This window comes from Pelobates fuscus, chromosome 5 (assembly GCF_036172605.1).
Source record: "Pelobates fuscus isolate aPelFus1 chromosome 5, aPelFus1.pri, whole genome shotgun sequence".
Classification (NCBI taxonomy): domain Eukaryota; kingdom Metazoa; phylum Chordata; class Amphibia; order Anura; family Pelobatidae; genus Pelobates; species Pelobates fuscus.
Genome location: NC_086321.1, coordinates 246,292,210 through 246,305,194, shown reverse-complemented (window position 1 = coordinate 246,305,194; position 12,985 = coordinate 246,292,210). Strand labels below are relative to the sequence as shown.

Genomic DNA, 12,985 nt, shown 5'->3' with positions numbered 1-12,985 from the left:
TTATCACTGAAAATCAGTGAGAAGACGCTGGACGTCCATAGGAAAGCATTGAGCAATGCTTTCATACGGGCTGTTTGCCGCGCATGCGTATTCGGATCTGACGTCGGCAGGGGGTGGAGTGTTCCCCAGCACAGAGGGAGCCCAGGGCTGGAGAAAGGTAAGTGGCTGAAGGGGGCACTATAGTGGTCCTTTCAGCAACACCATTGTTCATGATTTAAATTTCATGTTTAAAATTTTGAATGTTGTTTTTGTTTTTTTAAACTAGCAAATGAGGAAAAATTCAATTCTTTAAGGGGCACTATAGTCACCAGACCACTACATATTAATGTAGTAGCTTTCATGTCTATAGCCTGCTCCTACAGCTTTTCAATGTAAACACGACCTTTTCAGAGAGCTGCCTAGTAACACTGCTAGTGACAGTCACTCACACGGCCACTAGAGTGCTGTACCCATGTTCCGCGTCTCCACGCTCTGCATAGAGGCACTGAATGCTGCCCACAGAGCAATATCCTCCCAATGCTTTCCTGCGGAAAAGCATTGGCTTAGAGGAGATCGTAAAAATCTCGGCCATGAAGGGGGGACCAGCCATGGCGCAACCGGCATGGCGTGGGGGGGAAAAAAAGCGTAAAACAACCTTTCTAATGTGTAATCGAAGGGGGGCAGATTCCTGCACACATGTTTATTTTATATCCACCGAGACTTACTGCCTTTGGCAGAGCTGAGTGAATTTTTCCCTGGGGTCCAGTGGGACTGCTCTCTATCTTCCTGCAGTTCCTCTCAACTACCCCATACGTCCTCTGTAGGGATACCAGTGCCAGTGACCTCATATTCCAGATCCCGGCATCACTAAACTCCACCAGGTAGCAGAGAGGAACTGCCAGATTACTGCTCCCTTGCATGCTGCCTTAGCTGTCTGCAACTCCCCCAGCCATCTCAATGGCACCTGGGTTTTGTCTAGCCCTGGTAAATTTAGAAAGTGTGTGTGTGTGTGTGTGTGTGTGTGTGTGTGTGTGTATATATATATATAATGTCTTTGTGTTTAACGGTCCTCTTAAAGGGGGGAAAAACATTTCGAATGTGTTTTTTTTTTTTTTTTTCCTACATTTATTTTTAACTTATAATTTTTGTTGCATCTGGAAATCTTTTACCTTAACAAAGTGTACACAAGGTGTGTTTGGCATCTTAATGTTTTTCTAGCAAGATTTTGCTTTACCTATCAAATTTACTGTTGTGTGTTGGTTTCTGTAGGACACTAATGCCTGTTAAATGATAACAAATATGAGCGATCAGTAGTAGCTACTCGGTCCAGCTTTTTACTACAACTTCCATAATATCCCAGAGTTGAAGGCTCATCTGATAAACTTGCAAGGGAACACGTTTCAGAGAGTGTAGCAAATACCCAATGTTTGCCTTTTTTTATAGTGAAGACATGCAAAGGAACTTGAATGTTGGTATGTTATTTTAATTGTTTTATTTACTGACCTAGCAAGCTGCATGTTATCAGAACCAAGCCAGACATGTTTTGTTAGTGTATATATGTTACATCAAGGGTTATCAAATAATGTTTTAATATATTTAAGAGTTGAACAGATTTTTAGATGACCCTGGAAAAAATGATTACATTTATTAACTTTGGATTTTGGGGACATGATTATTTGGCTTCTGGGGTGGCTTTTGAACTTGAATTACTTCTTGTTGTAACCCCAATTAATTTCTGTACCCACAGATTATTTTTTTTTTACTCTGTAAGATTAAGCTACTTATATTGATGTTTATGGATTAAAATGTATTCTGTTAATGTTGGTGTTAACCTTTGTTTTATGAGATTAGAAATAGGATGTCTGAACAAAAAACTAAACTGTGTATGGGCTCTTTGCATGACCGTATTAATCTAACATGCAGTACTTTTTGTGTCCATATTGCAGACGGCAACTCCAAACTAACATGGCAGTCAGACTGTGTGATGTGGCTTCTCTGCTTAGAAGTGGTTCGTGGGCAGCAGAGCCTTGGACTGGGGTCTGTGGGATTTTTCTTAAATTTCTTTAGGCTTTTTAATGTTTCTGTACAGAGGCCATACCAAATATTACAGTTGTGGAGAATTGCTGGTTTTGATTTGTTACATAGTTAAGTGTAATGCAGCCCATTCATCATCCAAGCAACAAGGCAAAGTAGTACTGTAGACTTAAAAGAATATTCTGTATCTATTCTCTTTTGCCAAACTTGTCATGTTGCAAAAGCATTACCACTCTCAAACTACAGATATTGGATTAGATTATAATTTTACAAGCAATATTTTGGTATGGTCTCAAACACAAAACACTTATTACATATATATTTTGCATTCACTGTATTTTATTCATTTAAATTTCTCAATTTTAACCACAAAATTATTTTTTTATTTTTTCTATTCCTTACATTCTGCTTGAGAATTGCTACACTAAAATAAGATGGATCAGCTTGGTTAATGATTATGCATTTTTGTCTATGCTATGTGAACAGTTTTGTTGATCCTATTGATGGAATATTCATTATTTTTAAACTTCAACACACGAGTATCATTTTATTCGGAACAGATGGTCCTATAGCTGAGCAGTGCTATTATTTTAGCACACACGGCCTACTGCAGCTGTTCATTTGAATGTTGGCTTAAGATATAATTTGTGCCACCTGAAAATGAAAATAAATGGGCAATTAGGCAGATTTTTATTTTTTATTTTTAGATTTGTTTGTAGCCACCATTTCAGATTCAGTGTCTTTGTATAGTTTTAATTAAAACCTATTGCTCTTTGCAGTGTGGAATGTATTAGAAATTAATTGGTACATTTTTCAACTATTGAGGCTACTATTCAACCTATACTTGTACAGCACCAGTTGCCATTTAGAAGCACTATGTGAAGGATGGGGATTTATGAAATGCTTTTATTTAGACATTGTAAGCCCAGTGATGTGGGTTTAGTTTGAAATGAATAGCTTGTGCTATAGCATATCTTGGCAAAGCTTATGCATACAGAGATCTGATACTTGTTTTAAAATGGAATCTATTTTGAAGCAAAGAGAAGGAATATTTTGCCATTGACAAAGTGCATGTGTGGTAGAGTTCTGGTCTTTGAAAATAAAAATTTTGTACTGTGAAATGATGGTTTGACTAGATCTCCTGTGATGCTGAACTTGAATTTCTTTGTGATTTGGAATGGGCAAACTCAAATATCAAGATAAAACGGATAGGATTTTAGACACACTTTTGGGACCATTTGTCTTCTGCAAAATTATACTCTGAAATGTATTTTGAATACTTGCTTGTTTCCCTCTGCCATTTATTATGGTATACTGTGTCTAGAAAGGCGATCCTGAAATTCAGTGTGTAGTGTCTTTGTGATCACTATTACTTTGTTTTTTTATGATTTGCTTGTTAGGTATAACACATTAAAGGAATGCTTAAGAGTGTGGAATACAAATCTATATTCTGAATTTGCTAGTGTTACTGTCCCTAGTAATATAGCCCCCTCCCCCCCCTTAGTGTATCCTGCTTCCTCAATGCTGCACACTTCCCAAACTCCTGCAAAGTCATTGAGATGGCATGGTCCAATACTCCACTTCTGCTCATTGGAGTGGTCTGGGTGCCAACTCCCAGTACCCTTAACCCTGCAAGTGTAATTATTGCAGTTTTTCATAAACTGCAATAATTACCTTGCTTAGTTAACTCCACCTCTAGTGGCTGTCTACTAGACAGCCACTAGAGGTCACTTCCTGGGTTCTAGCACAGGAAACCTGTGCTAGAGCGTCGCTGGACGTCCACACACTGTGTGAGGACCTCCAGCGTCGCTCAAAACCCCATAGGAAAGCATTGAAATGATTTTTCAATGCTTTCCTATGGGGAGACGTAATGCCCATGCGCGGCATTTCCGCGCATGCACATTAGGTCTCCTCGGCCGGTGGGCGAGATCAGTCTCGCCCACCGGCCGACGCAATCACTGGGAGGAGCGTCGCGGAGGCGGTGACAGCGGCGAGGGACATCACCGCTGTTCCAGGTAAGTGACTGAAGGGGTTTTCACCCCTTCAGTAACCGGGGATTGGTGGGTGGGAGGGAGAGGGACTCTCCAGTGCCAGAAAAACGGATCGTTTTTCTGGCACTGGAGTTTCCCTTTAAAGCTTTTCCCACGTGAACACGTTCTTTAGTTGCTTTCGTGTGGGGGCTCTCTCATCATGTGACAAATTCCTTGTTTGCATTGTCCCCCTCCTTTCCCATTTAAAGTAGAAAATCAATTCTGAGAAGTAACAGTTCTTATTTTTTTTTTATTTGAATATAATGCAGCAACCCCTTATTTAAGCCCAGATACCCATACCACCTGCAAACAAGCCTCTTCAATTCTTTCTTGGCTCAACCAACCTGCCAGCCCACCCAGGTGCCCTCCTAAATTTATAGCCTGCTTTTTACAGCTGTTTAAAATTCTCACTCAATTACCTCTTCATTCACTCTATATTTTACTAATAGCTGCAACTCTGTTTACTTTTTTTAGCCATCACCTCCAAATTTCCCATGCTACCTCTTGTCTCAAACCCCCACTTTATCCTTTAGATTGTAAGCTCACTGGCTATCTAGCTAAGCACTTTGTATAAAAGAGCTTAAATAGCTAGATCTCTGCTTACGGGCAGGGCCTTCTCTACCTTTTGTATTTATCTGTGTATATTTTATGTCCTCCACTAATTGTACAGCGTGGCGGAATCTGTTGGCGCTTTATAAATACCAGTAATAAATAAAAATAAACACCCTTAGAGATGAGTAGTGCTGCAGAGATAACCAGAGCTACAGAGATAACAGAACACTTACCTCTTTAGCATACCCATGCTCCATGAAACCGCATGGCATCTCCTAAAAATGTCCTATCCCTGTATTTGGCTTCACAGCACTGTAACATCGCCACTGTTAGCGAGAGGGGGCAGGTAAAGGTGAGATTTAGTTGCCTTAACCTGTCACTCTTGTGTGCTGCCATCCTCTTTTCCGGCCTTTCCACAGATACTGCTCTAGTCTCTCAAGAGTACAATCAGGTCTATGGAGGATCTTTTGAGACAGTGAGATCCTCCATATATGTAGCAAATTTCCCTGCAGCTGTCACTGGTGATAGCTGGGGGATTAACACTGCTTGATTGCAATAGCTCTGCCCCATGTCATATGTAGGAAAAATACAGAGATAAAGTAGTCCCTCCTTTTATGTCAGTATATCATTTGACTGGTTTGGTATTTCAGTAAAATTCCAACACAGTCAATATCGTTTTTTTTTTATTTTTATAAAGGATTTTATCTTTGTGAAATATTTAATTTTGCAGGGGTTGACAGTGCCTCTTTAAGAATACAATGGTTGAAAGTAGTTCTTGTATAATCATTCACAGAAATACATCTCGTTGCAAGAAATGTCATTCCTGCATTATCAGAGGAAGTGAACTATGGGTAATGGGAGGGGGAGCAGGGGAGAGTTTTGTTTTATGTAAACCTCTCTTGTGTTTGCAAATAAACATGGGTCCGTGCCCAGGTCCGTCTTTAATATTGAATGGATCCTGTGCAAGCATTATCTTGGGCCCCCTAGACACTCTCCCCACCCAACTCACTGCCATTAAATCGCACCCTACACCCCGATGCAGTGGTGGTACTAAAGTAGAGAGCCCTGGTGCAAGAATAGTTTGGGCCACTTATTGCAAGGCTGGACAAAAGGTAGATCCCCATCTGTCATGCAGCTTCAACAATGCTTTGACAGCTCGTACTCTACATTTTCCCATGCTTGCAAGGTTGTATTATGCACTGAGAAGTGTCGGGGGGTGTGTTTTTTTTTTTTTGTGTGTTTTTTTTTCTTCTTCTTCTTGTAGTATGTTTGTGTATGTAGGAGTATCCTTGTATGTGGGGTTGGTGTTTAAATGCAAGCATGCACTTATAAGCCGTGTTGATCTTTGAATGCACGGGTGTGCTTATATTTTGGTGTTTAGCTCCTTAAGGACGGCGGGTGTTCTATGCGGTCCTTTTAAGTTGGTGGTCCTAAACGCCAGTGGGCGGCACAGAACGTCCCCGCCGTCTTTTGTACTTACTGGGTCCCCGCCGTTCCTCTGGCGTCTGCGATCCTGGGCTCTACCCGGGAGCTCAGGCAGACCACCTCCGGCCATGTGATCACAGGGTCCTCGTGATCACAGGGCAAGAGTAGCTGGCTTATGCAGTGCCTGCAGGGGGACTGCCTGAACTCTCAGGCTGTCCCCTCATGCCTGTAAAAAGTTTGTAAAAGCTAGTAAGTTATAAAACCGTTTTTAAATGAAAGTGTGTGTGTGTGTGTGTGTGTATATATATATATATATATATATATATATATGTACACATACATAATTAATACAAGTGTATTTTAATATATATTTATATGAAAATACACTTAAAATGATCAATATATATGAATAATCAATAAATTGAAATAAATGAGAATTAAATATTAAAAATACATTTAAAAAATGTATATACCATTTTTAACTGTATTTTGATATTAAAATACATATATTCAAAATACATCTAGAATGTTATAAATACGTGTTTGTGTCTCTAGATATAGATATATAGATAGATATATAGATAGACATACACACACACGTATTTATAACATTCTAGATGTGTTTTGTATAAATAAAATATTTTTACATAATCAAGTCCATCTTATTAATTACAATCTGAGGGACCTTTCCAACAACCCAGGCAGAAAGTCCAGAGAATTTACCTGGCAAGCCCTATATTTAACCCTGTAACTTTCCAGGACACATTAAAACCTGTACAAGGGGGTACTGTTTTACTCTGGAGAATTCGCTGAACACAAATATTAGCAAACCACATCCAGGGTGTGAAACAATCGTTCCTCTTCAGAAGGAGATGGGAAGAAAGCTGGCAAGATGATCTCTTGGTTCATATGAAATGCTGAAACTAGTTTAAGCCTGAAATCTGGAACTGTTCTCAGAATCGCCTTATCCTGTTGGAATGAGATGAAAGGTTTGTCTGAGTGCTGCCAATTCTGAGACTCTTCTACCTGAAGTCAAGGCGAGAAGAAGAGCTGTTTTAAGAGTAAGGAACATAACTGGAATCTGTTATGGGTTCAAATGGGGAACCCTGTAAGGCTGACAAGATAAGTGGCAAGTACCAAGGAGGAGAAATGGACTTGATAGGATGTCGGATCTGCATGACAGCCTTTTCCACAGGAGATCCACAGCAGAGAAGCACCCTGGGGAAATAACTTTGTTAGATGCCCAGTCAGTGAAGATGTCCTAAATACGGTAATAGGCAGCTGAAGTATTCCGTTTCCTTGCCTGAAGCATAGTTGAAATCACCACATCTGACAACCCTTTCTTTTGTAACCGCCTCCTTTCAGTCTCCATGCCATCAGCTGGAGGGCTTGAGGAGCAGGATGGAACAGAGAACCCTGAGACAGCAGGTCGTCTCTCACCGGCAGATGAAGTGGGCTCTCCATGGAAAGGCACAACAGTGGGAACCAGGGTCTCTGTGGCCAATACGGGAGTACTGCAATCACCACCACACGTTCCCTTTGAATTCTCTTTAGGAGGGTGATAAGGGGAATCGGGGGAAACTCATACCCTGTCCAGAAATTCCATGAACAGCTGAGGGCATCCCCACATTCCGCTAGGGGATGGTGCTCCCTGGAAAAGAACCTCTGAACCTGTCTGTTCTGGAAGTCTGCTATCATGTCGATCTCTGGAAGACCCGATCTGCAAACCAACCCCTGAAAGGCCCATTTTGCTAGACCCCATTCTCTGGCACGATTTTGTCTGCTCAGGAAATCTGCCTTGATGTTCATGAAACCTTGAAGATAACTCACACATTTCCCCTGAAGGTGTTTTTGTGCCCATTTCATGAGAGGAACCATGATACTCCTCATCCTTGGATGTGAGTACCTCTTTGGTGATTCTCATATCATCCTATTTCCTGCAGGCCGGACATGTACATGTAGAGCATGTCTGGGTATAACCCCTTCTACCCTTCATTGGTTTTATTTAAACGGTAGTAAGCGTTTCCTTCGAATTTGAATTCAACCAAGCTTATTCCTTGGCTTCTTTCTCTTATTCCTAGGCCTCTGTTGGGCCTTTTAATGTAACCTTTGGATTAATTTACTCCTAGGCCTCTGTTAAACCTTTTAATATTGATGATGTGTCGCCTATGTGTGGTGAGAGTTCTATGGGCTAATGCTCTGTCAGAAAAATCTGTATATTTTGGGGGTTGCAGGTTCAATTCCCCAGCAAGGTTGACTCAGCCCTTCATCCCTTTTAGGTAGATAAAAAAGAGTACCATTAAATTTCTTAAAAGTAACATCCCTGGGATGCTCTTGGAAACCATAAAATGTCTTTTTCCTAGTTAAACATTTTGCTATACCTTTTCCTAGTGCTTTCTAATACAGCTGCTGGGTTCACTTATTCAAAGTGCCTTTTAATATGCATTTGCCTCTATTCACTTTTTCTAGGCCTCTGCGGTTTTTATACTGTGATACCTGGCTATCTGCCACGTTTGTTACATTATTATATGCCTCTGTTTGGTTTTAGGCATTCACTAGCTTTATTATCCTATTTCTGTGTCTCTGTACTTGGTAACAGGCTATTTGCTTTTCTGTTCCTCTATCTCAGCCTTTCGACCTGTTTTATTATAGGTCTCTTTTCATACATACTTGGGTGCCCATTCAGGTTTTTTCTTCTGCATTTAATCCCCGTGAATATGAATGCGCTAGTCAAAAGGTCGCGCCATACAGCTTACTCGCATGCGCAAAAATCTAATTTGCTTGTGCGTATTCTGAAATGCAAGTCCAGCTGTGGTGGTTGGAGTGTTGTATTGGTTCCCCCTTTGAAGCACAATTTTTTTCTTATAGGTTTCCTATATTAAGTAAGTAGATTCGTACGCAGTTTTCATCTTATTTGAATTCTCCTTTTTGGTTTTGGTAAGTTTTTTTTTTTTTTTTTTTTTAAGGTATATCACATCTTTTTCTGTATCTATTAATCTCTGTTTTAGCAGTGTTTTGCTTTAAGGATAAAAAGGAATCTTGTACAGTTATGGATTTAGATCTCTCTGCTCCCGGAAAAAAGGTCACACTCTAAGACATAGGTAAGCCATTATATTTTTTCTGGCGTTAATAAAGTGTAATTGGAATTCCCTATGATGATGGCTCTACGGGAAGAAAATCATCCGGATCATACAAGGGAAGTCTCCCTAAAAGATACTTTGTGAGGCATATGATAAGAGCGCTTTGTGAAAGTAGTCTCTCCACAGACTGTCTGAAAGTGGCTACAGGCCAATCTACTCCTGTGCCGTATATTATGCAATATCAAACTGGGTATCTCAAGACCTCATAGAAGCAGTTAAAGCTCTGATCCTCTGAACAATTCCCAAAATGGATACTCTGAGGAATCCTTGGCGATGTATACGTTCAGAGATATGGAATCATCAGATGAGTATATTCACTCGATTTCAGTAGTTCCAGAATCCACTCACGTGGACCATTTGATTTCCAGCGTCTGCAGGTCCTTATCCCTGAAATAATCTAATGTTGAGCATTCTAACTCTTGCCTTTCTTTTCGGCTATCAGAAGGTGCAGAGTATCTTTTCAAGTTCCTAGTCCCTGTAAGATCCTTAATGGAAGAATTGTTCTATACTGAGAGAAGTTATTAACACAAAGGAGTATCTCCGTCTTCATCCATTGGGATTTCAGACACTAGTACCTGGACTCTGCTCCTAAGTGAACAATGCAGTACTTAGTCTGGCTAAATGTTCCACTATGCCTGTAAACAATGCGGGATCTCTCTGAGACTCCATGGAGTATAGATGGTCTTGATCCACTAAAGCCTATGTGTCAGCTGGCACAGGTTTTCATCTTGTTGTAAGCTCTTGCCTCAATCTCTAAAATTGGTATGAATCATTTAGAGGAGCATATCCTAGATTTTCCTGTCTGTTGACAATTTACAATTTAAGTTAAGCCTGAAATGGTTTTCAGCTAAGAAGCCTATGTAGGTTGCATTATATTCTAGCAAGAAATATTACTTTACTGTGTATTAGCCGGGCACTTTAGCTTAGTACTTGGTCCGTTGATGCATCCTCCTAAATGAATGGATTAAGAGATTCTTGAATATTCATCATAAAGGTAGTTTACTAGTTCATTGGAGGATATCCATAGATTTGCAGGATGCTTATTCCCATATATACATTGCCCCACATCACTAGATATTTCTCAGACTGCAGTGGAAGGACACTTTTCTTTTTACATTTTCATAGTGAACAATATAGCTGAGCACACTGTTCGACACAGTCCAAGGCACGGAACAGCTCTTTTCAGAAAGTGCAGTAAGACGTATCAAGTAAATGATGGATGTTGACGGTCATATTACCTCAGCAGAGAGCATTTTGATCCAAGTCCTCCACCATAGGTCTAATAAGATGGCACAAGGGAGGAGGTTACATTTCCTATAGAAATCCATTGGACAGTGATGACTATGAATACCATCCACTAGGGTTTAGGAACTTTTTATCTTCTAAATAGAGTACATCCTGGAAAAGGGACACCCTTAACATCCAATACTTCTCGTCAGCATAGGTTGCAAGAACCAATATCAATCATCCTGACTACCATATTGATACCAAGTCCATGGTCTCCTGCTTATCTTCTTCAGTACCTCCATGGGATCTCCCAAAAGAGTTTTTCACTCTTCCATCAGGTCCAGTGCTACTTTCCTCATTCTGAAGGTTTTTGATATTGTAAAGAAGGCTTAAATAAGATTTTTTTTTTCTTTCTCAACTGCAGTAATTAATACCCTTCTGAAGGCCATGAAAAACGTATCTCCTCGACTACCTTTACGGAGTTGGGGTGCCTTTTTTCCTGGGATATTTCTAATTAGGTGGTTAAATTTCATTCTACCAAGGAGGTTCTAAGTTCTTAAATCGTGTAGGAATTTGCCACATCATCTTGGAGGTACATGTCTCAGTACTCTCTGATCTTTCTTTTCATGAAAGGGCTTTGATATGAAGGTACCTAAATATCTGTTGGCTGTATTTGTATGATCCCTCGGTTAACCATTGCTCCCCTTGGAATTCTACCCTTTTTTTAAAAAAAAATATTATTATTATTATTATTATTATTATTATTAAGGGCTTTGTAATCTTCGCGGCTTCTTACCATGAGAGTATATAAGATATCGGATCTTCGAGCATTATTTTGCCCCTTTACTGCCTTCCACAATATATCTAAAGCCTATCGATTACAAAGTAAAGTCAGTAATGAAACTTTCTACTCCTGTCCTAAATATGTATCAAAAGCAGAATATGAACCATTGCAAACAAATGGACACATTTGATGTCTTAAGATCTATTTCTATAGATCAGCTATCTGGCTTTCTTCTGATAGTCTGCTTATCTTTACTAATGGACCAGTAAAGGTCTTCAAGTCTCTATATAGGCCATCAGCATATGGATAGTCTTGGCTATTTTCAGTCGTCTAAGTCCTAGGGGTTACAGTACCTGAACATCTTTTTGCTCTCCACTAGAGCCATTTCTCCCTTTTGAGCATCAGTGGCAAAGTTTTCCTGGAACTTATAGGTAAATGGCTGCTGTTTCTATGTTTCTATGGTCCTCAACCAATTTTCATGTTTTTTTTTTTTTTTTTTTGGTACATTTGAGTTGTTCAATTTGCTAATGTGTCAATAGTGAGCAATCAGTTTTTCATTTCCAGTGTCCTTGCAAGGTGTGTGTTGTCAACTTGCATACATGTTTTGGAAGTCTTGTGTATGTCTTAACTCCCTTTGTTATTGCTTCGGTATTACCCATTGTTGTGCTGCCATGGATATGGCCAGGAAAGAGCAAAATGTATTCCTACGTACCGTGATTTTCTTTTCCTGGTCATAGACTATGGCAGCACAAATATCCCGCCCTGGGATATTGCTGGAAACAAGACTGAGGGTGGGAGGGGAAGGAGGGGTTACTTTCTGTTTTAATTGGGTTCCTGTCTGATTAGGGATAGGGAGGAGCTACCCATTGTTGTACTGCCATGGCCTATGACCAGGAAAAGAAAATTAAGGTACGTAGATATATATTTTCCTCTATATCTATCACAAAGTACACTTATAATGAAATTCTATTGATGTATAATATATTATAAATGCTTTAATTATTTTAGAATATATTGTATAATATATGTATAATATATTTAGCATGTTTTTATTTTTTTCACATTTCAGGAGTCAGGGGGACTGCCTGACCGCTCAGGCAGCTCTATAGACTCCTATTGCGGCAATGTGATCATGGTAGTCACATGGCATTGGAGGGCCGGAGTGGCCGGAGCTGCTACAGGGTGACTGCTGGAGTCTCATGCAGTCCCCCGGGACCGGGATCGCCGGTCCAGGTGAGCACAGGGCGGCGGGAGGACGGCTGAGCGTACTATGCAGCCCTCCGGCGTTTAGAAGGACGGCATAGAACGCCCGCCATCCTCAAGGGGGTTAAGCACCAAAATAACTTTAGCTTAATGAAGTAGTTTTGGTGCATGTGTAGTACTCTGCCATTTAGGTCTTAAATAACCTTTTTATTCAGCCCTAACCACACCTCTTTGCTGAGACTCTCCCAACCCCTCTACACACTTCCATAAGAAGTGTAATTTTTCAGATTCCTTTACAGTAAAGTGTTTATTTCAAAATTCTTATATCTTGCTCTGTTATTTGCCTGCTAGAGCCTGCAGTGTGTTTTTAAAATGAAATTAAAGGTACACTATTGGCACACTAACCAATTAATCTCATTAAATTGGCTATAGTGTGTGGATTCCTATGGTATTGTCTCTCTATTCAAAAGTTAAACTCTTTTCGAGCAGTTTAACACTGCAGGTCCCTGGCCACCCACAAGCCTGCATCTGACTGGAGGTGTGAGTATGGGAGAGATTACACCCTTTTCTTGCTGGGAGCGGTCCTGAACAGGACCAGCTCTTTGTACACC

At 40.2% G+C, this 12,985-nt stretch overlaps 1 protein-coding gene across 7 annotated transcripts in view; it reads left to right on the top strand.

Annotated features, from left to right (window-relative positions):
* The window catches only part of ELAVL2 (ELAV like RNA binding protein 2), a 174,794-nt gene that overhangs the window by 55,338 nt on the left and 106,471 nt on the right, over nt 1-12,985 (top strand). For 6 of the 7 annotated variants that reach the window (XM_063455189.1, XM_063455187.1, XM_063455190.1 and 3 more), the window contains exon 2: nt 1,926-2,016. The exons of the other annotated variant lie outside the window; for it this stretch is intronic. In XM_063455189.1, coding sequence (XP_063311259.1) covers nt 1,945-2,016 — 72 coding nt within the window. In that variant the 5' untranslated portion in view covers nt 1,926-1,944. The remainder of the gene's footprint in view (nt 1-1,925; nt 2,017-12,985) is intronic. 7 annotated transcript variants of the gene reach the window in all.